This window comes from Nuphar pumila, chromosome 15 (genome assembly GCF_984573655.1).
Source record: "Nuphar pumila chromosome 15, dmNupPumi1.hap1.1, whole genome shotgun sequence".
In the NCBI taxonomy this organism is placed as follows: Eukaryota; Viridiplantae; Streptophyta; class Magnoliopsida; order Nymphaeales; family Nymphaeaceae; genus Nuphar; species Nuphar pumila.
In genome coordinates this window covers 20,909,770-20,937,053 of record NC_143263.1, presented here as the reverse complement: position 1 = coordinate 20,937,053, position 27,284 = coordinate 20,909,770, and the positions used below count along the sequence as shown (strand labels likewise).

General features: G+C 38.1%; 1 protein-coding gene across 1 annotated transcript; it reads left to right on the top strand.

Annotated features, from left to right (window-relative positions):
• Window positions 1-2,557: 2,557 nt before the first annotated feature.
• LOC149814754 (putative protein phosphatase 2C 44) lies at window positions 2,558-13,682 on the top strand. Its single transcript, XM_089989993.1, has 5 exons — window positions 2,558-2,714; window positions 3,919-4,170; window positions 5,727-6,003; window positions 6,106-6,260; window positions 13,195-13,682. The coding sequence occupies exons 1-5, from the start codon at window positions 2,682-2,684 to the stop codon at window positions 13,333-13,335; spliced, it is 858 nt and encodes a 285-aa protein (XP_089846119.1). The 5' UTR covers window positions 2,558-2,681; the 3' UTR covers window positions 13,336-13,682.
• Window positions 13,683-27,284: the final 13,602 nt, after the last annotated feature.

The window sequence follows — 27,284 nt, the reverse complement described above, 5'->3', positions numbered from 1 at the left end:
TGGAAACTACCAAAGATGGTCGTCTCACCTTTCAAGGGTCTTGAGATGGACGTGTTCCCAGCTACATTAAGGTTCCAATCTGTTCTAGTCCACAGTGTCTCAGAATGCAAATCGTCAACATCTGACTGAGATCATGTGCGCCTTGGTGACTCTTGACCTGGACCATGGCTAAACCAAGTGCAGCGACTCGAATAAACCCAGCCCAGGGCCACTCAATTATTGTCAAGCTCTATGTAGCTAGGGCTGGAAAACTAGACAAACAGATCACCATTCTACTCAGCTCAGCCTAGAGTTTGAGCTTGGAGAGCTGAGCTACGAGCCAGCCTCTTTAGGCAAATGAGCCGAATGCGAACATGGCAAGCTTGGCTCAAATCTGCTTGCATCAGCTCACTTTACATATTATATATTTAAATATTACATATGATATATACATAGCTTTAAAATGAATATTATATATATTTTATACTTGTATTATACTTAAAATACTTAAAAACAATTTTTTTTTTAAAATAAGCCAGCTCATGATCGGCTTGTGAAGAGCCCGAGCAGGGTTGTACCCTTAACTAGCCAAGCCTGAATAGCTCAAGCTGGTCTCGTTTATCAGCCTATCACATACAACAGGTCTGGTTTTAAGAAGATCCGACCCGAACCAAACCCTATAGAGTCCAAGTATGGTGATAAATGCGTTATTAAGACCTGGGCACAGACCCGAAGGTTCGATTAATACATGGACCCGGCAATAATTTGTGAAATTTTACACCAGACCCAGACCCAACTTGAGTTCTGATTAAGACAATAAGACCCACATTTTTTCAATGTAAAAACGACAACAAAATATGGTTTTACCGGGTATGGTCCGGGTTTGGTTCATGTAGTTCTTATCGGGTCTATAGTAAACCCGATTAAACTCAAGTACGATCTGATATTATACCTGAACATCTGGTCAAAGTCTGGAACTAAACTCTACCCGTTGATACCCTACTTGGGCCTTGTCATCTGTGTCATGAAGGCACAGATACCAACCGTTACTCGATACAAGTACGAGAGCATGAATTCACACTTTTTTCGAAGAATAGAAAACAAGAACAAGGAATTTCTATTTGTAATTCATTAAAATTTTTTTTTTTGCTATTTTGATGTATTATAAAGTTAATTAAAATATTATTAAAAAAGATTAGGAATTATAAAAAATAATAAATTATGCATCCCTTTCCCCTCTACATAGCGACGTAAATGAAATTAATGTCCTTGTCACAGCTTGCCATATGTTGACTTGACCAAAGTCTGAAAAGGCATTTTGTTTATGTAACATTCGGGTTGGACACGTTTCGCTCCTCAGAGTCAAGAATAACAACATTTAGATAGCGGTCACTTGTTTCCTGCATCAAGACAAGCACGGGCGTAGATAGGATTCATGTGAGCGGTGGGGGCGGGCAAACAGGGGTGCAGCAAAAAAACAAAAAAAATGGTGTGATAGTCTGGGGTTCGGGGGCAGCCCCCCCCCCCCCCCCCCCAAAAAAAAAAAAAAAATTTTTTTTTTTGAGATAAAATAAAAAATGGCTACAATTATTAATAAAAAACTATTTCATATGGACAAATCAAACTATTTGCTGCAGTCAGGACTGGGCTACAAAAATGGATAAAAATCTATTTAACATAGAATCAGGGCTGGGCTTTTAAATTTTTATTTTTTTTAACTGCCCCCCCCCCCCCCCAGCTTGGCCTATGAAGACAAGTATGTGCAGCCAAATCTTACTGCAAAGAGCCCAGACTTGATACACATCAATCAAATTCTGGCTGTAAGCAGGTCATACTCAAAAGAACCATCCTAACCAAGTTTATCCCTATCATATTAATCAGGTTGGCAACCATGTTCAGATCCAGATACAGGTAAGAAGCACCAAACCTGAACGCAGATGGTCTCATCATGAAGTCAAGACTCAAGCCTGTCATCCAAGTCTAGGTTAAGTCAACCAAGTTCCAAACTAGGTATATAATCCATATGGGTGTAGTAACCAGCCTACTTTAGGTATAACCTACACAGCTTCTTGCTTGTCCTGGCCTAACATCAGGCCATTCTAGTTCACTTGTGTACACTTAAGACTTGCTTGATTTGATGTCAATGGTAAGAACTAAGAAGTCAGGTCCACTCAATTGAGCGCAACTGAACACACGCACGCACGCACGCATGCAGATGTGAAGTGTTAAGTATTCTGAAAGAATTTAAGATTTATTGAGGTGATGGTCACACACTGTGATAGGAGGGGGGGGCAGTTCGGGGATGCGGGAATGTGGGCCCCACAAACAATGGTTTCTTTCTGGTCAGTCTTGTGGAATTAGTTTTGCGCGTAGAAAATAGAAAGTGGGAACTAGATGCTTGGAAAAGGAGAGAGAGAGCATAAGAAAGTAGAGGGAGAAAGAGAGGGATGGTCAAACGCATACATAAATTGTGAAGCTTCGAAGAAGCTCAGCGGCAGCATGGGGAGGTGGGGACTATCTGCCACGATTTTCGAGCCCACTTGTGGAACAAACACGTACTTTGTTCACATTCCTCGTTCGATGGTACTCTTACAATATTGGAGTGCTCCGCGTTCCTCTTCTTCCTTCTTAAATCGGAGCCGACGAGCGTCTCACAAATCTCAGAGTTCGGTTTTCGCTTCGTGAGTCTTTATGTTACCAAGATGGAGAGGCAATCCTTTTTCAATATGATCAAGGTGCAGAAGTGTTCTTTTACACCCTCTTTTCTTCATCTATTTTTTGTGGGCACTCATTTTTCTTTCAGTATATCATAGTATTCATTGTGGGAAGCCTTTAGAAAGTTTTTTTTTTCTTTAGTTTTGTTGGGCTTCTCTGTTTTTCCTCTAGTCGCTCTTTCATTTTCTTGATGGTTTAAGTGGTTTTTTTAAATCCTTTTGGGGCCCTTGTTTTTAGTTTCTGATGGCGTTTTAGAGTCTTTTGTAAGATTACTTCTATTTTTTCATCATTGGGTGTTTTTGTATGTTAGGTACTCTTTTTGTTGGTGCAGTCTTCCTTTTTTATCATAATTAAAACGCGTCTTTGGTAGAATTCTCTTATCCGGGTTTGTGATGGTGTTCGTTTTGTTACAATATTTTTCTCAGCATACTAATCATGGGATATCGTTGGAATCTCTCTCTCTTTCTCTCTCTCGATTCTTAATTAACTTATCATCTCTCTTTGGAAGTTAATTCTTTGTTGTTTTTTAATGGAATTAACTGTGTTTTTCTGAGAAGTGTTCCTTTCTGGGTTTCGATGGAAAATAGAATCTTAATATTCAGTGTTGACTTCTGGTGATCATAAATTTACTTCGCTCTGTTTCGACAACTACTTTGGTATCGTATTGGGTGTTTGAGAAATACCTTTTTCTGATGTTTTGGTGATCTTTGAGATCTGATTGTTCCTTTTTTGTTACTTTATCCTAATAAAAGCTTATGGTTTTCTGGAATGTTCCTTCTTTTTTTCTTTAGTTATTGATGGTCTTAAATCCATAACTACTTTTTTTCTCCATCATAGTAGTGTTTTTTTCAAAAGATGCTTTTGCTATTACTTCTTTTCTTCACTTTTTGGTTCCTAATGGTCCTTATTTCAGTCGTGAAAAAGTCGGTTCAATTTGTTTTCTTGGGTGATGGCTATTTTTTTGGGTCTATTTTTTCTTTAATTCAGACCTCTTGGGAAAAAAGAAAGGGAAAGGAACAACATATTTTTGGTTTTCAAACAAACCCCATGAAGAGGAAGAATCTTCTATAAGTACTCTGGATCGTACTTTTTGTCATAATATGTTCTTGTTTGTTGGTTTAGGTATTGAGCTTATAACAAATTTATCCTGTCCATGAAGTGTTTCCTTGATCTTATTTTTTTATATTATTTTTTTTTTTACTTTTTCCATTTCACTGGTTGAAGACTACTAGATGTTTGAATTCATCATCATCTGACACTGGAAAAGGGAAAAGCAAATATTCAAGTAACAGAATAAAACATGGCTTCCATCTGGTTGAAGGAAAAGCAGGTCATGATATGGAGGATTATCATGTTGCAGAATACAGGGTTGTAAACAACCATGAGCTTGGTTTGTTTGCAATTTTTGACGGCCATCTCGGAGATAGTGTTCCTAGTTATCTTCAGGCCAACTTGTTCAACAAAATTTTACAAGAGGTATCTTTTTTTATAATATTGATAGTTTAACTGCAGTCCACTTTTATTCCTTAGTTGTTTACACTGTATTCTTGTAACATGGTTTTGACCAACAACAAGGATAACATATAATGTGTGCGTCCTCCTTTCTCATGCTTTATCATCTTAGTTAACTATTATATCTGAAAATGGATTTTTTTTTCCTATCATTATAAATCATTTATTGTAATGAGAACAGGGAAAACAAAGGATCAGAACTCTATGATTTTCCAATCTTCTTCTTTGATTGCACTAACTGCCACATATAGCTCTATGATGTTCATATCACAGTTACCGGAGTAAGAGGTGGATGTGAGAAGTGATGCATGAAGTGTGGAGTGGTTGAGGAATAGCATGAAGTATTTAAGAAGAAAAAAGGCAAGCAAGCTGAAGCATGGCGACTCCCCAGGGGCAAGGGATAAGCCCACAGAGTTTTATACGGCAGGCAAAGTCACCGTGGCTAGATCTCTGGTCCTGGGGATGGTTTCTCCGTGTAAATATAAAAAATAAGTGACAAATGACAATGGGAACATGTAGAACATAATATAAAAAGTAGATAAAAGCTTGTGTTTTTTCTTAAATGCAAAATGCCCATCATCTATGTAGGTTTTACAATAAAATATAATTGAAAATGCATTTTTTCTAACATGAAGGTGCATTTTCAACATCAAGGAAGTTCAAAGTTTTGTATTGAAGAAAAAATATTTTTATTTTTTGAAGGTGACCTTATAAAGTTTAGAAAGCGTGGAAGAAATCACTATTTGGAAGCAAGTTTCTTGGGAATTGAGCTTTCGAGATTTTCAAAAGCTTTTGGTAATTATGGTTTAAACCATGGTTGCCAGTTGAGGAAGCGGGAGCGGGAAGCGATACGGGAAGCGGGAGCGGGAAGCGAGGCACTTTCAAAATTTTAGGAAGCGGGGAAGCGTGGGACCACTTAGGAGCGATTCGGGAAGTGTCTCGGAAGCGACCTAGGAAGCGTCTCGGAAGCGACACAGGAAGCGTCTCGGAAGCGAGGGGGAAGCGAAAAAAACAAAAACAAAAAATAAAAAATACAAAAAAATTGAAAAAAACAGGGGAAGCGTGGGGGAAGCGAGGGGGAAGCGTGGGGGAAGCGAGGGGGAAGCGCGCTTCCCATTAAAGGGAAGCGCGTCCCCCATTAAAGGGAAACGCGTCCCCCATTAAAGGGAAGCGCGCTTCCCAAAAAAGGGAGACGCTTCCCCCCACGCTTCGGAAGCGCGACGTTCCGCGCTTCCGAAGCGCGCTTCGGGGAAGCGCGCTTCCCCTTTTAGCTAGGCGCTTCCGGTAACCCTGGTTTAAACCTAGATATAAGAATTACTTTCAATTGTTGTTGAAAGCTGTTTTCTGATAAACATTAATTTTATGATTTTTTAACAAGTCAATTGCTGGTAAAGTGCCTCCATCGTATAAAATAATTGATCCTTTCATTTCAAGACTCACTCTTCAAATCTCGTGAGATTATCTACTGAGGCTGTTGGAAGTGATATTCTTATTAGACTTGTCTTCTTCCTGTAATGCAGCCCAACTTTTGGAAGGATCCCATTGCATCTATCAAGAGTGCCTACCACCACACAGACAAGTACATATTAGAAAATCCTACACGGTTAGGGCCTGGTGGATCCACTGCAGTTACTGCAATTGTAATTGATGGTATGGTACTACTAATAGCTAATATAGGTGATTCTAGAGCTGTTCTATGCAATAAGGGCTTGGCTGATCAGCTCACTGTTGACCATGAACCACATGTTGAGAGGAAAAGAATAGAAAAGCAAGGTGGTTTTGTGACCATTCTTCCAGGTATAATTTTTTCTCTTTTTTGAGATACAATAAAATCTCTATTAATTTGTTGATATAAGGTTATATTCATCAACTTGGGGTACTTTGGCAAAAAAAATTCAGGAGACGTTCCAAGGGTCAATGGTCAGCTTGCAGTTGCACGTGCATTTGGTGATCAAAACCTTAAAGCACATTTAAGTTCAGAGCCTGATGTGAAACAAATGCAGTTGCACTCGGGTGTTGAGTTTGTTATATTGGCTAGTGATGGCTTGTGGAAGGTAAGCTCTTTTGAAAATTTAAAGGCTTTGCACATTCTTCTGTTAATCAGCATCTTTCCTGATTCAAACAGCTTCCTATTATCACTATATAAGAGGGGAGATTATGAAAGACATACACATTCAACCTTTTTCATAGTATTAGACGTGTTCATCATGTGTCAGATGAATGTTGTAAAGAAGAATTATCATGGATAATTAAAGTCTGAGATATGTAAACAACCTATTGCAAAGAAGTTGGAGAACATGGTTTAAATAAATATTGCTACAGAAAAAGCCAAAAATATATCCAATAGTAATAAAGTTTTATAAATAGCCCTAAAAATTAGAAATATGTAGCCCAATGAAAAAGGTTGAATGGGTATGCCTCACAAGTACACATGTAACAATTCCTCCCAATACAATCATAATGGGATAGAAATACCCTTAATACAAACATGTATGAACAACTTTAATGAGACATGTCCATTCTAATCACATATGTATAGTTGTAGGAGCAATCATATATTGGATGACTGCACTTACTGATAGTCAAATGAATGATCTCACCCACAAGTCTCTAATATCTCCCCACATCTTCAAACTTTTCACTATCACTTAGACTCAATTTTGTGATTTTGTTCCATTGGGCTATCAAATGCTCTTAAACACAATCTGTCTGGTCTCTTTCAACAGATTCAATGCATATTTCTTTTGGGATAAAAAAAAATTCCTTAAACAAGTATTTCTAAGGGGTCCAAGATCGTTTGTGCCAAAGACTTCATGTAGATATGTCTTGTTTTTTGGATTTCCTCAATGTTGTTATCTATGATCACAATATCATCATACACATTATTAATATAGATGTTCTTTTACATCTCTTGACAAACAAAGTATGATCATTGCCACTCTTTCAATAGCTAAACTAAATGATTTCCATGCTAAATCTCTTAAACCAAAGCTCTTGGAGATTGCTTGAGCCTGTATGTAACTTTATTCAATTTGCACTTTATTATCATCGCATGATAAAATAAAACTAGGAGGAATGACATGTAGATATGTTCATCTAGATTACCATGAAATAAAGCATTTTTTACTCCAATTATTGAAGGCTTCACTCTCTATGTGCAACCAAATTTATAAACACTCTTATTAAGTTGGTTTAGCTACAGGAGCAAAATTTTCATGGTAATCTTTCTCATAGATTTGATTGTAGTCCTTGGCCAGTACTCTCACCTTATATCTCTCAACAGATTCAACTGCCTTAAACTTAAGAGTTGTACCCATTCATTCCCTAATGATTTTCTTCCTGTCGGTAAAGAAGTTATCTTCCATATATGATTCTTCTTCAATTCTTTCATCTCATTATGCATAGCCTGTCTCCACTAATATTCTTCATTTCCTCTTTCACATTCCTAGGAATTGGATTTCACTTAGAGTTAACCACAAATCTTTGATGACCCTAGAAGTGAAACTATAGGATACAGAGTGTCATAAAAAATGAGTACATGGTCTTTTTTCTTTTCCAAGAGAAATAGGCAAGTCAAGATCTATAAAAGTGACAGACGGATTAATTGCAATCTCTCCATTTTGTGCAGCATGAAGATCTAGTTCTTGAAGAATATCATTGATAGGTAGTTATGAATTTAGGCATCACAACTTTTCTTTTCTCTCTCTCTCTCTCTTACATTCTCCACTCCTGGAAATTCTTATCATCCACTCTTTCCATGGTACTCTCTAGACATGCAACAGGAACTAAAAGTAAGCATGTAGTTGGGTCTACCTTCATTACAAAATAGGTTTTGTTCTCAAATAATAAGACATCCGTAGTCACATATCTCCTTCTTTTGACTGGGTCATAACACTTATACTCCTTTTGAGTGAGAGAATATCTTGGTGATTTAATTGTTGTAGAATCTATCTTATCTTTGTATTGGCAGAAAATATGAATGTAACACATGCATCCAAATACTCTTGGAACCACACAAAACATTTTGGTTTTATGGTTCAACATGGCAAAAGGAGTCTTTCCATATAAGACATCACTAGGCATTTTATTAATTAGATAGGCTACCATAAAAAATGCATCCCTGAAACGACATTTTGGTACATCTCTCGCTATCAAAAGTGTCCTAATGATTTCAAGTAAATGTCTGTCATTCCTCTCAGCAACTCCACTTTGCTGATAAGTGCTAGTATCATAGTTGTGAGTGCATAAATCAGAATCAGGAAGTGGTGCAGGAATCTGAATTGAGAAGCAGTCATTTCAAATTCTTAAAGAATTTGAAAAGTAGGTAGTGAATAGGAAGCTGTATGGAGAATCATTTATGAAGCAACATAAAAAATTGTACAAGCATAGGAATCAGGATTCCTAAGGGAATCACGATTTCTAAACAGAGAAATCAAGATTCTCATGAGATAGTAGTTAGAGATAAAGGTTATTGAGCAGTTAAAGGTTTTTGTCAAGAAACTCACAGAAAGCAGGTTTGTAGGTAATATAGGAACATTCAAAATTGAGGATAAATTAAATCTAGAAGTGGTAACATTTCCCTTTCCGAGTATAGATGTAGGCCAATTTAATAAATAGGATCACTAGTAGGACATGAGACATATGATGGAAAAATGTCTCTTTTTCTTTATCATATGGTTTGTGGCACTCGAGTCAATTATCCATTTCCAAAAAGTGGATAAGAGAAAAAACAATTACCTAGAGATGTATGAGAGGAATGAGCTATGGTCACCAAAGTGGATGTGGACATTTACCTTGAACTAGATAGGATCCCTGGTTCATTCTCAACCCCCTTTTCTTAAGAAGTTTCTAATCTTGATGAATAAATTTATTTGTCTTTGGAAGTTCTGTGTGCCATATTTTACTCCGATAGACAAACTTCGACCTGCCTTTCTCATCTATACCATATATTCAGTTTTTCTAGCACAAGTAGAAGCTGCACTTTTTTTCCCCATACGGCATTCTTGGTTTCTGATATCCTCTCTAAAACATGCCAGTTTCACTACATCATTTCTATCATTGTGTTCAAATCATTTGGATCCCAAACTTCTCTGGTAACAGCCACCATTTCTGTCGTCCATTTAATTTTCCACTTTTAGGTTGGGATCTGTCTACATTTCTGGGAGCCATTGAGCTCTTCACATGAGACCTCCTTTATCATCTCTAACTATAGATTTTTTTCTTCTATATACTTCATTTGTTAGAGTATCACACTTCTCCTTTTAACACAAACATCTTAAATTTCGGTTCAGGGTATATGTTATACCCCTTTTCAAGCATACACGCTGCTCCATAGTACTCAGTCCCTCTAATCAAGCTTGCCACCCACCTTGGCATTCACAAAAAACAAATCTAACTCCTCTATTTCACATGAAACCACTATCTTAGGGTTCTTAAGGGTTCTAAGACTTCTTAACCCCAACAATCCAAAAATAGGACTGGTGGTAGAAAAATATGAAGCCAATAACTATCTCATACCTGCACCAAATCTCCGGATTCTTGCTTCTAAAAATCATCCTTAAGCTAATGTCCCGATGTCAAAGGAGGTCTCCTAACTGCCACTCGTTGAGCCCTTACTAATGTCATGTGTGAAGGTCTTAGGTACTGTGCCTCATGCTTTAGAGTAACGGATCTCTCTCTGGTATCATCTTACATAGTTTGAATCTGCACTTTTTAAAATATTTGAAGAGAAAGGAAAAATAGGAAGAAAAAGATATCATTAGAGAAGGAGAAGAGGAAGAAGGAGAAAGAGAGAGGAGAAGGAAAGAGATGAGGGCAGAAACCATTATTCTTTCACATTCCATGTAACATTCATTTATATAAGAGCATTAGCCGTGTCTTCCTTAACATTTTTGTCATGATGACCTTTATGTCTGAGATTGTTATCATTCTTCTCATGTGTCTCAAGCATTTTCAGCTTTCTTGTTTGCCTTCTAATTCCTGTGCAATCTTCTTTGTCTTTCTGTGTTGGTTCTGATATTTGGGATTCTTTTGATAGAAGTGTTTATTGCTACTTCTGTTCATCAATAAATTCTCAGTACTTCTACCATGTTTGAACTTCCCCTACAATCTACCATCTTGATTTTGCACATTCTTACAAATCATAGAGATATTCAAGAATTGAAACTGTAATCTGTGTACTGCAGGAAGTCCAATATCAGTATTAGGTTTATGCATCAATCACCAAGTTGTCCGTTTTGAACTGAATGTGTATTACCTTTACTTAGGTTAAAGAGACCACATGAACTGACCAACATGTTTCCCTGGAGAACCACTGACTATTTCTTCTATGAAGCAGAGTTTATAAGAAACTTTAAGTTTCTTATGCTCTTGCTGCAGTTAGACTTTCTTGCAAGTTTTATAATTTAAGCAGGCAACTTGAGCACTCTGAATACTAAACAAGGTGGTGCCATTCATGCCTGTTATCTGGATTTTTTTTTTTGATATTTACACGGAGAAACCACCCCATCATCAGAGACCTAGCCATACTGGCTCTGCCTGCCGTTCTTAAGATCACTGTCCTGGCAACGTAAAACTCCATGGGCTTACCTCTTGCCCCCAGGTAGTCGCCACACTTCGGCTTACGCAAGGGGTGCCGCCCATGGGATTTGAACCTAGACCGCCTGCCTAACGGCCTAGGCCCCATCCCATTGCACCAAACCCCTTTGGGTCTCCTGTTATCTGGATTTAGTTTCTGTTTTCAAGACTATTTGATGTCATCACTATGACCTCAAACATGACAATTGTCTTTGCAAGTTATGTTTAGGAAAGAATGCATTGAGTGTACCATGGCTTTCCCAAATCCTTCTCACTTTGTTATTAGGAAAGAATATTTACTGAATGCTGTTATTCAAACACTATTGTGTTTGGTAATTATTGAAATTATTTCATCGCTTCAATGGCCTTAGCTGAAAATTAGTCACTTATTGGTCTTTAGTTGTCTGTTTATCTTTATGTAATGTTGCTGGCCTTTGACTGGCTCAGCTTGAGCTGCGATTGCACCTATTCTTCTCTACTTGCAGATTCGTATACTGTCCATATAGTGCTTATTTATTCATTTTATTGAATTAAGTTCACCTGGGATAATTGCACTCAATCTTGGGTAACCTTAGCACTAATTTTTGAAGCCTCAAGTCAAATTTTCAGTTTAAGACATAACAGCTTTTTACAACATGAAGTTTAGTAATTGGTGATAGAAATTTGTTAGATTAAAAAGAGACCGTGATTACCAAGTTGCTTGCTTTGTTGCCTTGATAACAACCCATGTCACAGTGACATGCAGAAATAACCTTGTGTCACGGATGACATGCTTGGACAAGAAGTCCAACATGATTTGGTACACGTCACGGTCCAAGTGTCGGACTCTGTGTCAGTTCAAAAACAAGTTGGTTGAGAAAGAGAGTAAAAAACAATGAAGTGCCAGAGAGAAAAAGAATTCCAAAAAGGGTATGACATGTCATATTCTTTTCTTTTGTTTTTATCATTCACATCATTAGAGCATCTCAATAAATGTTGCAAAAATGCCCTTGTAAGTGGGCTATATAAAATGTTTTAGTTTCATAAATACTTAATTAAAAAACTTTTTAAATAAACAATACAAATATTTCATATTAATATAAAACACTTATATAAATAAATAAATAAATAAAATACATAAATAAAAACATATTATATATCTGTGTCACCATGTCATACTTTTGAAGATTTTGCCCAATTAGTGTCACCTTTACAAGTCACGTACACCTAAGTGCTGGTATCTTTGTGACAGGCAACAACTATATCACTTGCATGAGTGAAGCAATTAAATGCAAATGACAATGGAGCAGCACAAACTCTGTGTGTGTGTGTGTGGTTTATAGAGGATGTTTGCAAGTGATTCAAGATTGAATACTCTGAATCTAAAAGCTCAGCGTCTTTGGGAGACATCCAGCAAGATGACACGCACACGCACACGCACACGCACACGCACACGCACACGCACACGCACACGCACACGCACACGCACACGCACACGCACACACACACGCACACGCACATGCACACGCACACGCACACGCACACGCACATTCCACCAAACATGGCCCCACATCCCACATCAAACAGACAGACAGCTTGTCTTTTATCCCCATGTGTGTGTGTTCGTGTTGCTTCAAATGACTTGTCACCCATGTGTGGTTTTCGCAATTGATGATTTCAAGAGGGAGGGTTGTACTTGGTTATTCACTTTTTCTTTTCGATTATATGACATAATAATGAAATTTTTGAAGCTCCATCAAAGAGATCACTTGGGGAGAGTTCATAATTATTAGAAAATAAATAATGTTTTACTTAAATTTGGATAATTAGAAATTTCCTAAATAATATAAAACAAATTTTTTAATTTGCCTTTTGTAGTAAATTTTGCAGGATTTTACAGGCAGAATATGTTGTTAATTCTTCAACTTTCTATGTCAGTTTTCCCCTCTTCTCTTTTTGTATGAACAAAGCTTTTGAGTGGCTATTGGATGATTAAAAAAAACTCTTGAATTGGTTGCTTGTGAATGTGTTAAATAAGAGGAAAAAGGAAAAAAAGATAAAAGAAGGGAGGCATGGAAAAGTTGTTTCTTCAATAGTAAGGACCCCACACCAAGCATATGGTATTTTGACGCATTGAGTCCTTATCGCTCTTTTGAGTTAGTGGTTTATCAACCAAATAATAATCACAAAGATTTTTCTTATTTTACTGTATGGTTTAATATCACCATTAATGCTAGGCACACATTTTTCTTTCAATTGGATATGTTCATCCTTGCCCCCCATTATATCTGTGTTCTGATGAAAATACCATTTTACATGGGCATGTTCTTCAGCGATTATTTTGGTTTCTGTTACTGTATAGATGTCTTTACCAATAGATTTAGTAATAGAGAGATCATGACAATTTGTTCGTTTTTTCTCAATTTGATTCAGGTTATTGAAAACCAAGAGGCTGTTAACCTGGTCAGGCCAATTAAAGATCCTCAAACTGCAGCAAAGCGCTTGACCACTGAGGCACTGAACAGAAAGAGCAAGGATGATATCTCATGCATTGTCATTCGTTTCCGACACTAAATCATGTCAACTTTGAAGTTTCTGCAGCTGTCGTATGTCCCTCCAAGCAAAAGTCATCTTTCCCATTAGTCTTTTGTGCTCTCCATTTTATTGGAGTTCAGGGTTCGTTAGACAGAAAATTGAGTGCGGGGTCTTGACCAACCATTGGAATGAGTAAATTGGTCAACAGTGACACTTTTACTGCTGTGTGCTGTAATTAATAATCTGATTCTTCAAATTAAACCATATGTTTTGCTGAGTGGTTGATAGCTCCCGTAAAACCGATTTTATGATATGTACAGTCTGGATGTAATTATATTATTTTTTGACAGATTATTGATGCTTGGCAGTGCCTTTAGCTTTCATAATTGTTGGGCATTTGATCAGCAATGGCAAGTACCATTCATTGCTTATGTATGAGTAGCTCTATACTACTCTTGGTTTTAGTGTCCTCTGATGAGGTATTTTTTTTGTATCCAGCAGTGCCAGATCCGAACAATTATCAGCTCTCCGTGTCCCATATTTCATTTGAAGAATGGAAACATGGAGTCTGAAGTCGGAAAAACTGATGCATGATTGGTGATCCAGTCAAAACCTTGCATCTGTCCACAGTAAAGGTATAGGCCATTTGTGAGAGTGTTTTCCGGTGCAATCCTCCAATCTAAATGCATGGGACCCATGAACAAATCCGCCTGCTCTGATGATGTGCTAATGTCAAGATCCATTTGGCAAGTGAACAGAAGGATCAATCACCACTGTATCCTCTAAAAGGCTAGGAGGATCAAATTGCACGGCCGTGGAGGTAAGGCAGATGAGACGCTTGAATGTTGATGCCTACATCTTGGAGAGCAGCATCCACATTAGAACCATTCCTAATATCCCTTTGTTTCAATATCCATTTCATTGGATAAGGGTTGCTATTGCCAAGTTCATTCCACAACGTGTCCCATTTCAAATGTTACTACCAAGTCACTGACATATGCAAATCAGGAGGAGGAAAGGGCTAATATTAGATGGGAGGAATGAGAAAATGCCCTCAAATTTTAGCATTGTTGAATCATTAATATGCCTGATCATCGCACATGATGATTATGAACCCTGACCTTACATCAGCCTCACTAACACTCCACAAAGGAAAAGATTCATGAACAAGTGAGTGCATCTCCATTAACTTGTTCATGCGTTGGTACTGTTATTAGAATTTAGAAAATTAGAGTTCATGAACCGGCGAAGTCGGCAAAGTTTGATCCTCTGGATGAAGAGAGAATCTCTTAAGCAGTGGGAGCCCTGAGCCTTGATGGTAAAATGGCTCCCAAACAACTTGCACCCAAAAGAGCCATTAGTCGTCCATCACAAAAGAGTTCAAGTAATTCTCTCAAACTTTCAAACTAAAAGTGAACAATTTCATGCTTCAGTTGGCAGAAGCAGTAGATTTGAAATCCATATTTTGAAAATAATGAAATCTAGTTTTTTAGTTGAAATTAAGATCTAATTTAAAAAACATCCAACGTCACAATTTGATTTCTGGAAATCCTCTAGATAAAGCAACGGCCTTAGGTGCTCACACCTTGAGGCATGAACCATGCTCCTCCAGGCTAGGTGCGGTCTGCCTTGAGGTGTGAGAGTGAGGAGCATACCTCATCTCAGGTCAAGGCTGACTTCACTTTGCGGTGTTCGCATTTGCCTCACAGGATCAAATAAGACCTTGACTTGACTGGGATTAGTAGTGATACAACCTGAAACTGACCTAAGACTTGGGGCATAGAGGGTGAAGCAATGAGATGATCGGCATGCATCCAACATGATGCTTGATCACAAGGAGAGTATGTCATTGTCATGACCATAGTTGCAGCGGTCATGAGTAAGCAGTAAGGTAAACAAGATCGATCAGTGCGACCAAATATGAGGAGCCATGAGGATTCCGAAGGCTCAATTAGATCGACATTTTGTTTTTATAGGCCAAATAAAAGAAGGCAAGCCTTAATCCTTGCAACATGATGAGAGTTTGACATAGGGTGTGGCGCTATCTTGCTGCTATGGTTTGCCTACGAGTTAGAGATCACTAGGACGACTTGGATTGTTTTAATTATTTTAGATAAGTGTTATTATTTTGATTGTTTGTTCATGAGACCTTACCAACATTGAATGCACAACAAAAGTAAATTCACTATAATAATATCATAAACAAAATAGCGGTGTTTTTTTATTTGAAAAGTGTTGGCATTGGTCTCCTCTGTGCTTTCTAAGAGTTGAAAAGAAAACGAGTAATTTATTTATGACATATCTCATTTCATTTGCCTTGTGACTTGTGAGGAAAGGAAAAAAGTAGGATAAGACAAAGGGAATACGAAAAAGGTTGCTCTAATAGTTGAAAAAAGATGATATTTTGAAGACTAATAATGCTCCGTATCTCTTCTGATCATCTACTGTTCCAACATTTCCTCCTGTTACTGTTGTGGGTTGAATATAGCAGGCCTTGGGATTTGCATCTTTGGGGGGAACAAGTGAGAAGCATTGAAGGAGCACATTGGTACATCATTAAGAACTGGACTAACTCTAACACTAACTGACTTTGATCTGTCAACACTGCTATCTTTACAACAACCCTTTGAGCATTGCACTCCTTGGTTTTCTCTTTTCCTCAACAATAGAGAGTTCAGAATTTCAGGATTGTTGGAACTCCTCTCCAAGTTGGTGCTGCTCCAACTCTCCTTCCTCACTCTTACCTGCAGTTTCTTGGTAGATATCTTCATGGAAGTTGCTGCTTCTTTTCCGCTGGTGGAATTCAAAACTTTTTGGCTGTTTGGGCATGAATCTGGGCTACAAGTAGATTTAACTCTACGAGGAAGTTGCTGCTGCTTCTTTAGTCTTAGGAACTCCTTCCAACGGACACCAGTGCACTTAGGTGGTCTAGGTGAAGGATCTTCATCAACATACCTTGGATCAATCCTGTCCAATTGATGGATCTCTTGCCTTTCTCTTTCTTTCTCTTCATCAAGAGACATCTTGTGCATCTGATCTAGACAAAGCATCCTGCCTTGAAAGAAGAGCTCGTCTGCGGACATCATCTTGTGCTTGTTTGCTTTACCTCCAGTGTCTAACACAATGAACTCAAAGTCGCTACCATCGTCATCCATGTTGGCATCTGCGATACGATCTCTCGAGCCATTGGTTGCTGCGAGCTCATCACCATCGATAAAATCTTGTGAAAAGGAAATTCTAGGACTCAGTGGAGAGTATAGAGCTTGAGTGCAGGCCATTTTCTGTCTCTCCTCACCTAAGGAAGAAATTTGGAGTTGGGTTGGTTTATATACAAGTTTGAAGAGAAGATTGTGTGTGTTGTGTAGTCCATGGTCTGTGGTAAGGCAACACAAGGAGTGTGTTGAGCTGGGCAATGATGATAGGTGGAAGATTCTTCAATTGTGTGGTCTTATGGAGCCAAAACAGGCAAGCTAAGCTGGTCAAGGAAAGTTGTGGCAACCCAATAAAAAAAAACCACATTGGTTTCATTAGAATTGATGAAATGCACATGGAATGAAAATGTATAACAATTGAAGGGCATGCTTCTTTCTCTGAATTACCTTTACGTTCCTTTCCAGATCCCAAAATGGATAAATCATTTTCTATTAACACCTTATGGGTGCGTTTGAATCGCTGAAAAAAAAATCAGCCTATTTTTTCTCCACTGGAAAAGTCAGGCCCGAGCAGAGGGAAAAGAAAAGAAAAGAAGAAAACAGTTCACCAACAAAAACTTGATTACCCAAATATTTTTTTTTAGGGTTGATTACCCAAATATCAAAACCATATAAGATGTGATATTATCAACATTGGTAGGGGTATATGCTATTGGCTCAAACCATCCAATGATTAAACCATAATCAAGTCTTTTTAAAGAACTCTTATAGTGTGTTGCATTATGATTAACGACATTTTTAAGGTTAGGCTGGTCCTTTGCCACAGTTTCCCTCTTTTTTTCAAATTCATATTATTTGACTAATCCTCAATGTTGTTTTTCACATCTTTTTTATTATCCTTGGCAACTATAATATCAATGGGGTCCTTGTCTTATTGTCTTGTTATTTGCTCAAGGATTGACCACATTGGAGTTAGTTGCGCTATAGAGGAAGACCCGTAAAAGATTCAGAGAGTGTGAGGTGTCATGGGGGGTGATGATTATGTTTATAGGCTGGTTGCCTTCAATAAGATGGGCTGTTTCCTTCTGGTTGTCTGCTTGACACCACGTGAAAGGATGCTCCTTCAGGGTGCGTTTGATTGTGCGTTTTGCGGACGTTCTAGGAATGGTGAAAGACAGTTCCACCCCTCCTGTAATAGAGTTGCCACCGCTTAAAAAAAAGAAAAGAAAAATGTGGTGAGGTGGGGGGGCGGGGGAGAGGTTATGGAGTGGGACTCCCCTCCTCTCTCCCTTTTCTTCTTCTTTCTCTTTTTGTCTCTCTCTCTCCCCCTTTTTTTTGTTCTTTTCTCTTTTTCCTTCTCTTGTTTTTTCTTTCTTCCCCTCTCTCTCTCTCATTAGGGTTTGAATTAGGGATTTTCAAATTAGGGTTTTTCAATTTAATGTTTCCAGTTAGGGCTTTTCGAATTAGGTTTTGAATCAGGGTTTCAAATTAGGGCTTTTCGAATTATGGTTTAAATTAAATATAAAAAAATAAGAATTTTTTTATTAAGGCTTTGAATCAATTTTTTTTAAATAAGCTTTTTTTTTATGTTTAATTTGAGTAGTACTCCTTTTTCTTTGATTAGGTTTTGAATTAAGGTTTTTTATATTAAATTTTATGGTTTATTTATGGTACATTTTTTTTTATTTTATGGATTATTTTTCTTGTAGCTTAGAATTTCTTGGTTTGTTTATGGCTTATTTATGATTTTTTTTTCGTGCAGTTTAAGGTTTATTTATGTTTTATTTTCTTGCAGTTTTATTATTTTCATATAGAAACCATATGATTTTCTATTTGAGTCGAAAATAACACTGGATGAAGAACAGTTGTTATAGAACAGATAGAACATGTGTTCCATCTGTTCTGTCCAATCTTGGACAAAGCATTCAAACACGTCCGTAACTCCCTCTTTGTGCCTTGTCCTCCCCAACCATGTGGTCACATGCAAGAATCTTTCTACTTACTCCTATTTTGCTCCCTTACATATCAGAAAAAGAACCCATATGGTGAACAAAGAGTTTCCTTGGCCTGAGCCCAGTTGACATATAATCAACTCAACACAACGAACTCCTATGTTTTGCAAGGAATGGTGTTGCAAGGCAAACTTGGTGATACAAACTTACAAACTCAGATGGCACTTTGGTGCTCTCTCTCTCTCTCTCTCTCTCTCTCTCTCTCTCACACACACACACACACACACACACACACACACACCTAGCAATCATTTGGGTTCAATAATTTGACCAACTTTACAAAAATGAAGAGGGGAGAGAAGCACTGTTGTCAATCACATGCTAATACAAGTTTGTTATCTTTGAAGGCTAGTTTCACAGTTCATGGGTGGGGGTCCACTTAAATTCTTGTGAAGAAGCTTGACTAGAGAATCGCATAAGGAAGCGTTTCCCTAATGCAGGCAACCCTTGTTTTTATATTTGTGGCAGTGCCCTTATCTTCTTAGCGCCTTCCTTTGGTACAGTTTGGTTGTAGCTTATATGAGCTTGATTTAGTCTCCATCTTAAATAATCAAACCAAACAGGTCACTGCCGGTTCCTGCAAATAATCGGTTCACGTTGATGTTGCTGACTTGAAAGCATAGTTCAAGCCCCACACGGACGGTAAAATGAACCCTAGCTGAGCTTGGTTGGTTCTGGACCATGGACCAATCTCAACCCAGTGTAGGTGTGTGTGGTTTAGAGAGGTCCGGCTTTGGGTTGCTTTTGTAGTTTATGTTTGCAAGTGGATGGACATTGTGGAACTTGGTTAGGAGATTGGCATAAGCTTGATAGAGTTCTTGATCCAGTTTGGTTGGGCTTGAGTTCATGTGCAAGCCCGGATGATGCATTTCAAGTAGGCTTGGGGTGAAACTAGGTTCAAACTTAGGCTGGGTTAAGTTGGATAGGTTAAAGACAGTTTCAGGTTTGAAACAGGTTTTGTAATTTTGAATAGACTTTAGAAAAAATGTGATTTCTCCTGATTGGTTGAACATAAATGACTGAAATTTACAGGATAGATAGGAGACGTGGAAAAAGAAACTGCAATAAATCACAGGGTCAAACTCCTGAGTCCTCTCGGGGGGATTTACAAGCTCAGGATCAGATTACAGGAAATCTGGCCCGAACTGGATTTGGTAAAACGAGTGGTTCTCCTAACTGGAATAGAATGAGGGACCTAGTTTTTGGAGGGTTGGTTCTAGGGATCCCAAGGAAGGTTGGGTCTAAAAATAAGGGTCAGAGGATGCATTGATAGGGCTGGGTGAAGTTTGCAAGTCTGACAACAAATCTGGTTTGTCAGTAGGCTTGAAACAGAACGGGTTTGGGTTTTGGGTACGACTATGACTGAGGAATGGTTCGGGAAATGGTTCCAGGGCCTCCACAGGGGACATCCAAGGTTGGGTCCCATGCTGAGGTGGCTTCAAGGGTGAGGTGTCGGCCTGGCTAAGGTGGAACTGTTGAGGTGACATGGGCCTCATGGTGTTTGAGGTGGCTTGAAGCATTCAGAGCTTGGATCATGGACCCGATTCATCCTGCAAGAGATCCAATTGCACTTTCCGGGCCATTGAGGTTGGATCTAGTTCTCCCAAGATTGGGTTTTCACTATTTGGATTCAAATTGACCCAATTATGTCTACTGCCCATAAGTTGGTGCTTTCATTGAGATTTGAACTCAATGCCTTCTTGTTCTTGGGTTCTCAGATGGTTGGTCAGAAAAATCTCAAATTTTGCAAGATCATCCTGGACACTTGAAGGAAGATCTTGGGAAGAAATCAGGTCCTAACTCCACTGGGATCTAGAGATATAATCTCGTGAACCAAAGACATGGACTAAGGTTGGACTGGGTCCTGATTGGGTTTTAGCTCATACCAATGTTGGAAGAAAATTCGGTTCTCCCAAATGGTGCATCGAAAAATTCTAAAATTTTATGGGCTGACTCAGACACTTTAGGGAAGGTTCAATAAAAAAATCAGGGTCAAAGGCCACTGTAATAGGAAGATATGATTTTTTGAAGTCCTAGATAATTTCAGGATTGCGCAAGACCAACTAGGTTAGGGTGTCGACCGACTGAACTAAAAAATTGAGTTCTCTATATTGGGAACTCAATAAATAGTTAAATTTCAGGGGTAGGTTCGGTACACATTGAAGCTCCTTGGGTACAAAAATAAAACCTTGATTCATCCCGGTTTGAGATCAGTGAATTTTTGAAATCTAAAGTTTTTGGGTTCTCCGAAATTCGGGTAAGGCTACGAAGATTTGTGTAGAGGGATGTGAAGAAGAGAGTGGGAGACTGATGGGACAGTCAGACCTTAATGAAATTGGGAATACATTAATCTCGAGGTCCTTGAAGGGTGGGACAACTATCTTTGTTAGCTTCTACGACCCAACCCGCATGTTATGCTCCTTCTTTGTGATGCTCATCAAGAAGAGCTCTCTCGTGCACATGAAAGAGTAGGTGATTATGATTCCTACATCTTGATCAACAAGGGCCATCATCTACTTGAGTATGAACTTTGGGTCCATTGTATCTTGGACATGGAAAAGCTTGTTTCGTCTTTTTTTTTTCTAGAATTTTCTCTGCATGCATTTAGTGAGGTGGGTTTGGGGCCAAACCTCACCCATGATAAATGGGTCTTTGCAAATTGAAAGTAAAAAAATTCTCCGAGGTCCATTTTCGAATGCGACCCTAGTGGGTATCCTTAGGCAATGCTCATGCCCTCAGTCCCGCTTTCTACCCTCACCATTGGAGCGATCTAAGGCATACCCTAAAATCTTATTGTGAGGATTTGTTAGGCTTATACATCACCTTACATCATTTAACTCAACAAGTGAGTTTGATTTCAAGAGAGAGGGAGAAATAGAAAGGATTTCCTCCACTTGCTGAACTGGAACACCATCTCGTTGTGTGTTTGCCTCTGTGAGATCGGCAAGGATACTATCAAGCTCCACATCCATGAGATTTGAATCCGATCTTGCATAATCTTCGCAAATGGTTCCTTGCGTGTTCTCCTCCTCTGACTCGTCATGCTTCACCATGACAAATTTAACCCATTTGCAAAGGGATTCAAACTATTGTTTGGTGTTTTGCATCTAATGTCGAGTGTCTTGCATGTCCACTAGGACTTACTGTGTCAAATTGATGGCTCATTGAAAGCATGCTTCGAGTTCAGTCTTGAGAACACTACCAAATTTGGTGTTAGTCCTTCTACCAAACTCGTGGATGACTTTAAAATTAATCGTCGGTGGACTCACTTAGCCTTGCTTATACAACATAGTTTGCTCTGATACCAAGTTGATGTGTTCCAAGTAGGCCTAGGGTGAAATTTGGTTCAGACCTAGGCTGAGTTTGGTCGGATAGGTCAAAGACCATTTCAGGTTCAAAATAAGTTTTGTAATTTCTAACAAACTTTAGAAAAAATATAATTTCTCCTAATTGGCTAAACATAAATTGTTGAAATTTGGAGGGTAGATAGGGAACATATGGAAGAAGACACTGCAATAATCTTTAGGATCAAACTTCACTTGGTTGGGGATTTACGAGCTTGAGATTAGACTACAAGAAATTTGGCCCAAACTGAGTTTCAGGTTTGGCAAAATGAGTGGTTTTCCTAATTGGGATAGAATTAGGGTCTACTTTTGAAGGGTTGGTTCTAGGGATTCTAAGGAAGGCTGGGTCCAAAAATGAGGGTCAGAGAATGTATGAATGGGGTTGGGTGACGTTCGCAAGTCTGACGACAAATCTGGTTTGTCAGTAAGCTTGAAACAAAACTGATTTGGGTTTCAAGTATGGAAATGACTGGAGAATGGTTCAAACAATGAATCCAGAGAGATAAGGTAGGTTTAGGCTTAGGACAAGGTTGGGCTAACTCACCAGGGTTATGCTAAAGGAGCATGTCTAAGCAGGGGCTGAAACACTGCAGACCAACATAGATGCCAAGGAGGGCACAAGTTCGTCGATTGCTTGAATGCACCACACATACTAAGGACTTGGCTATTGCCTAATTTCAATGAGTGGGTCAACCTACTAGAGGTCAGGGTTGGCTTAAGGTATAGGAACCATAGAGAAGATGAGGGACTAGGGCCAAAGGAAAAGTGAGTGAGGGCCTAGGGGCCAGAGGTAGGTGAGAGAAAAAGAGAGAACTAGACGTCCTTAAGAGAGGGACATGACCAAAGAGAGAAGGAATTTCTATTTCATTTCTTTATTTTCTTTCACTATAGTAGCTAGCCCTTATATAGGCCAAGCCGATACAACTTAAAAGATGAAATTTAAAAGATAATTGCAAATAACAAGTGCAAGAGATAAAACCTATTTAGCTAATACCTAAATTTAGATAAGCCTAACTCAAGGTAGATAGCACCTAGTCTTCATTTAGGTAAATCTTCCCTTGGTGCACTCCTAAATTAGGTAACACCTTTTACGTCCATCTAGGAGTCCTTCAAGAGGGTTGGGGTATCCTCCAAGGTGGACCCATAAATTTTCCAAAATACCAAGAATGCCCTTGTAAGGTGGATTGGGTATGGCGATTGAACCTTGTGTAAAATCTGATAATTTTTCCTAATTTTATAATATATGGATAAAAACATTTTAGGCATTTTTTATGACTTTCGAGTGTATGATGGTGTTCTCATGCATTTTTTGAGAAGAAGGGTCATTATTTCATTAAAAAAATAGAATTAAAATGAGCTTGGAGCAAGCTCGACAAGTTCTAGGGGCATTATGGGTATTTTAGGATAATTTGAGAAACATTTTAGTCACCAGGGTCAAGATTGTTCGACCTTGAGTTTACCCAACAAGGCCAACTATGAGAAAGCCATTTTTTCCATTCTCAGTTAGCCAAGTGGCATATGGCATAATTTTCATGTATGGGTAAGGTCAGGAATGGGTCATATTTTTTTTTGGCATGCAAGGGCAATTTCATCCTTGCATTACCAGGGTTGCCGCCCAGTCTAACCATCCAAGTGGCTGAACCCATTATAGGTCTTGGTCCAGCCCTAGGCCTAACTAGGTTGGACCCAGTTAGCCCAACTAAAGGGCTTAGTGGGCCAATGGGGCAGGATTCAGATGGATCCTGACCAGATCTGGGTTGGACCCGGGTCCAACCCCAATTTAAACTACAACCCTCTCATCCCCCACGAAACTCTCTTCCTCTCTTTCCCCTAATCGCCCAACCCTCTCCCCCATGCCCTCTTCTTCTCCCACCGACCATCACCCTCTATCTCTGGTGAGGCTGGTGGTGCACCACCACCTCCACCACTGCCCTCACCTATTCTTCCTCGTGCTTTCATGGAAGCCAACCCCTGAGGGTGTCGTTTCTCCCCTTTTCTCTGTTGTTATATATATATATATATATATATATATATGAATCATATATTGAATAAAAAAGGAAACATGTGTTGTTTTATTTCAAAAGAATTTCGGTTACACTTAAGTTGTTTCCTTGCTAATGTGCATTTTAAAATAAAATTTTCTGTTACACTTGCACAACTGCCCTGCTCATGTGCATTTCAAAAAAATTTCTATCACACTTAAGCTGCTACCTGCTAAAGTGCACTTTGAAATAAAAATTTTGTTACACTTGTACAACTGCCCTGCTCATGTGCATTTCGAAATTTTTCTGTTACACTTAAGTTGTTGCCTTGCTAATGTGCATTTTGAAATAAATTTTTTTGTTATACTTGCACGGCTGCCCTTCTAATGTGCATTTTAAAATAAAATTTTTTGTTACACTTGCACAGCTGCCCCTGCTCATGTGCATTTCAAAAAATTTTCTATCACACAAGTTGCTACCTGCTAAAGTGCACTTTGAAATAATTTTTTTGTTACACTTGTACAACTGCCTTGCTCATGTGCATTTCAAAAAATTTCTGTTACACTTAAGTTGTTGCCTTGCTGATGTGTATTTTGAAATAAAACTTTTTGTTACATTTGCACAGCTTCCCTGCTAGTGCATTTTGAAATTTTTTCTGTTACACTTAAGTTGCTGCCTTGCTAATGTTTATTTTGAAATAAAATTTTCTTTTACACTTGCACAACTTCCCTACTCATGTGCATATCTAAATTTTTTTGTTACATTTAAGCTACATCCCTGCTAATGTTCATTTTGAAATAAAATTTTCTGTTACACTTGCATGATTGCCATGATTGCCCCACTCATATGCATTTTTTTTAAAGAATTGATGCTATACATGAGACAACCCTTGCTTAATTTGCATTAATAGATTTAATTCCTGTTAAGCATGTGGCTACCATGCTCAATTTCATTCTTGAGATTAAATCTTTCTATTATACATGTAGCTGCCATGCTCAAATTTATTTTAAAGATAATTTTTTTTGTCATACATGTAGCTGTCATGTTTAAATTTATTTTAAATTTTGATGCAGTGCATCCAGATAGTTGCGAGGAGCAAAGACCCGATCTGTATTGCAAGACCCACGACCCCATGTCAAAAAAGCCTCTTTCGGGTCCATTTTGGGTCAAGGGATATTTTGATTAACATTTATTTTTTTGAGAATTTTGCTTCAATCATCTCAGAAAATTTATTTTTATTTTGTGATTCTATTTTTATGTATGTTGTAATCATTCGTGCATTTTTTTTCTTTTTTATTTATTAATATTATTTTTCTTAGGTACCAGATTCTATGGATCTGAATAGTTCTAGTATCCGTAGGATTATTTTAGGGCACTAGAGGGTGTATGGGGTTATTGGGGTAGATTTTTTTTTTTGGCAATTTTATATTTTGGCCTAAAATTTTTTATTATGGTTTGAGATCTATTTGGATGAATTGGTTCTTGTACAAGATCCAATCCATCTTAAATGAGTCCATATTGGTGCCTCTATGGATGGACCAATATGGACCTCGTTGAATCTTGTTGACCAAAGTCAAGAGGGTTGATAGCTTAGCCCATCATTGGTGCATATGGAGGTGGGCTTGAATGCTCTCAAGCTCGAAGTCACCTCCAAGGTAGCCAATAGGAGGACACCTTGCTCTTTATCCATTCAAAGGCAAGATTTTCAAAAAGGGGATTCTCATGGGTCACTAAGAAGGTGGCCTCCAACATGACCAATGGGAGGCCATGTTACCTTCTTCATCCTTTAAAAGAGTCCAGAAATTTGGTGCAGCCCATTCTCTTTTGCTTGATTTTTTTTTTTGGAACAAAAAAAAAAGGAAAGAAGAAAGAAAATCTTCCTCTCTCTTGGACGATTTTTTTTTTGAAGAATTTGGATTCTACTCTCTGCGTGAACTTGGTTGTTGCATCCTCTGTGTAGGACCAACTATTGTGAAAATTCATCTTGGTTGTGTGAAGCCCATGGAGCTAAAAAGAGAAAGTTACAAAGTCATGTCATGTGAGTTGCTAAAAAAAAGCTCATAGCTAACTTGTGGTTGTGCTGTTGTGTGCTAGAAATCTTGTGTTGCTATTGAAGAACTGACCTTGTTCTCTTGAAAAAACTTTTGAAGACCTCACCTTCGAGTTGTTGTATTGTACTACGTGTTGTTCAACCCTGTACCATCCCTTTCCAAGTTGTTGTCCTCTTGTTTTTGCCTCACTTGGGCGAGTTTCTCTTGGCTGTGCGTGTGACTGCTGCGGTGAACCGTGACCTATTTAAGGATCTTGACAAACTCTCTTCGAATCTGGTTTGAGAATATATACACTCATTTTTTAGTAGATCTAATGTCTAGATTGACAAAGAAATAACATTTTTTGAACTTGCATCATGTGAAAATCTCATGTTAGTTAGTTTTTTAGAACTTGAATTGTGATTTGATTTTTATTAGACTAACCGGAGTTGGGGATAAGGTGAAAGGGTTTGACATTGGAGAATATACAATTAGAAGTATTTGTGTGTGCAGGTTGAACAGTAAACCCCTAAGATTAAAATTGGATAAAACTAAATTTACTGTTAAATCGTGTAAACATAATTTGGTTTTGCGATTGTTTGTGTATCAGACACAGTCACACCAATTAAGTCATAACTCTTAATCTACTTCATGAAAATTATTGTATGATTTAAATTAACTTCTAAATTAAATCCAAATTTAAATCCCATATCCAATTCCAATTTAGTTTCATATTTTAAATTCAAATTCATGTAAGATTTAAATTAACATGGAATTCAAATTCAACCCAAATTAAGACATAAAATTTATCTTTTAATTATTTAATAATTACAAAAAAATTTACAGGTATTACACCTATTGTCTTTAATAAAGATAACCTTATTTGGATGATTCTGGGTATGCCTTGGAAGGGTATATGTTACCGGATATCCTGTGATTCTGGGTATACCTTGGAAGGGTGTATGTTACCGAAAATCCTTGGTCTATCATAAAAAAGGTAGGTGGTACAACCCTCGAGTGATCATGTTATATGTTTTTGTGAGAGCGAGGTATCTCACCTAGTCTCCAATCCTCAGGTGGTAGAAGGCCTGAACTATCAATGTGTCTTAGGTAGTAGGTCTCACAACTGCTGTAGTGGTATAAGATGTATTCAGTTTTATGTTGCCTTTATGGGGTCTCTCTCGGTTGTGAACCACCTGCCTAGGGATTTGATTTAGTAAGTCACTTAGAAAATTAAAATATATAGCATAATAAACCCTCAAGTGGTCTCTTCGATTTCAATGTTTTCTCATGAGTACTCGATAAGCAAGAGAAACAAAGACCTTATACTCGAGCAAATTTGTTTTGTGTTAAACATGCATTGAAAACATGCCCTAATAATACAAACACTCATTCATGGATATTTGAATATTTTGAAAGATGTTGCATGACATTAAATGAGAATATGAAATTGTTGAGAAAGCCATAT

Coding starts and splice junctions, on each gene's coding strand:
- LOC149814754 (XM_089989993.1), top strand. CDS start 2,682: ATGGAGAGGCAATCCTTTTTCAATATGATCAAG. Junction 2,715..3,918: donor CCTTTTTCAATATGATCAAG/GTGCAGAAGTGT, acceptor CACTGGTTGAAG/ACTACTAGATGTTTGAATTC. Junction 4,171..5,726: donor TCAACAAAATTTTACAAGAG/GTATCTTTTTTT, acceptor CCTGTAATGCAG/CCCAACTTTTGGAAGGATCC.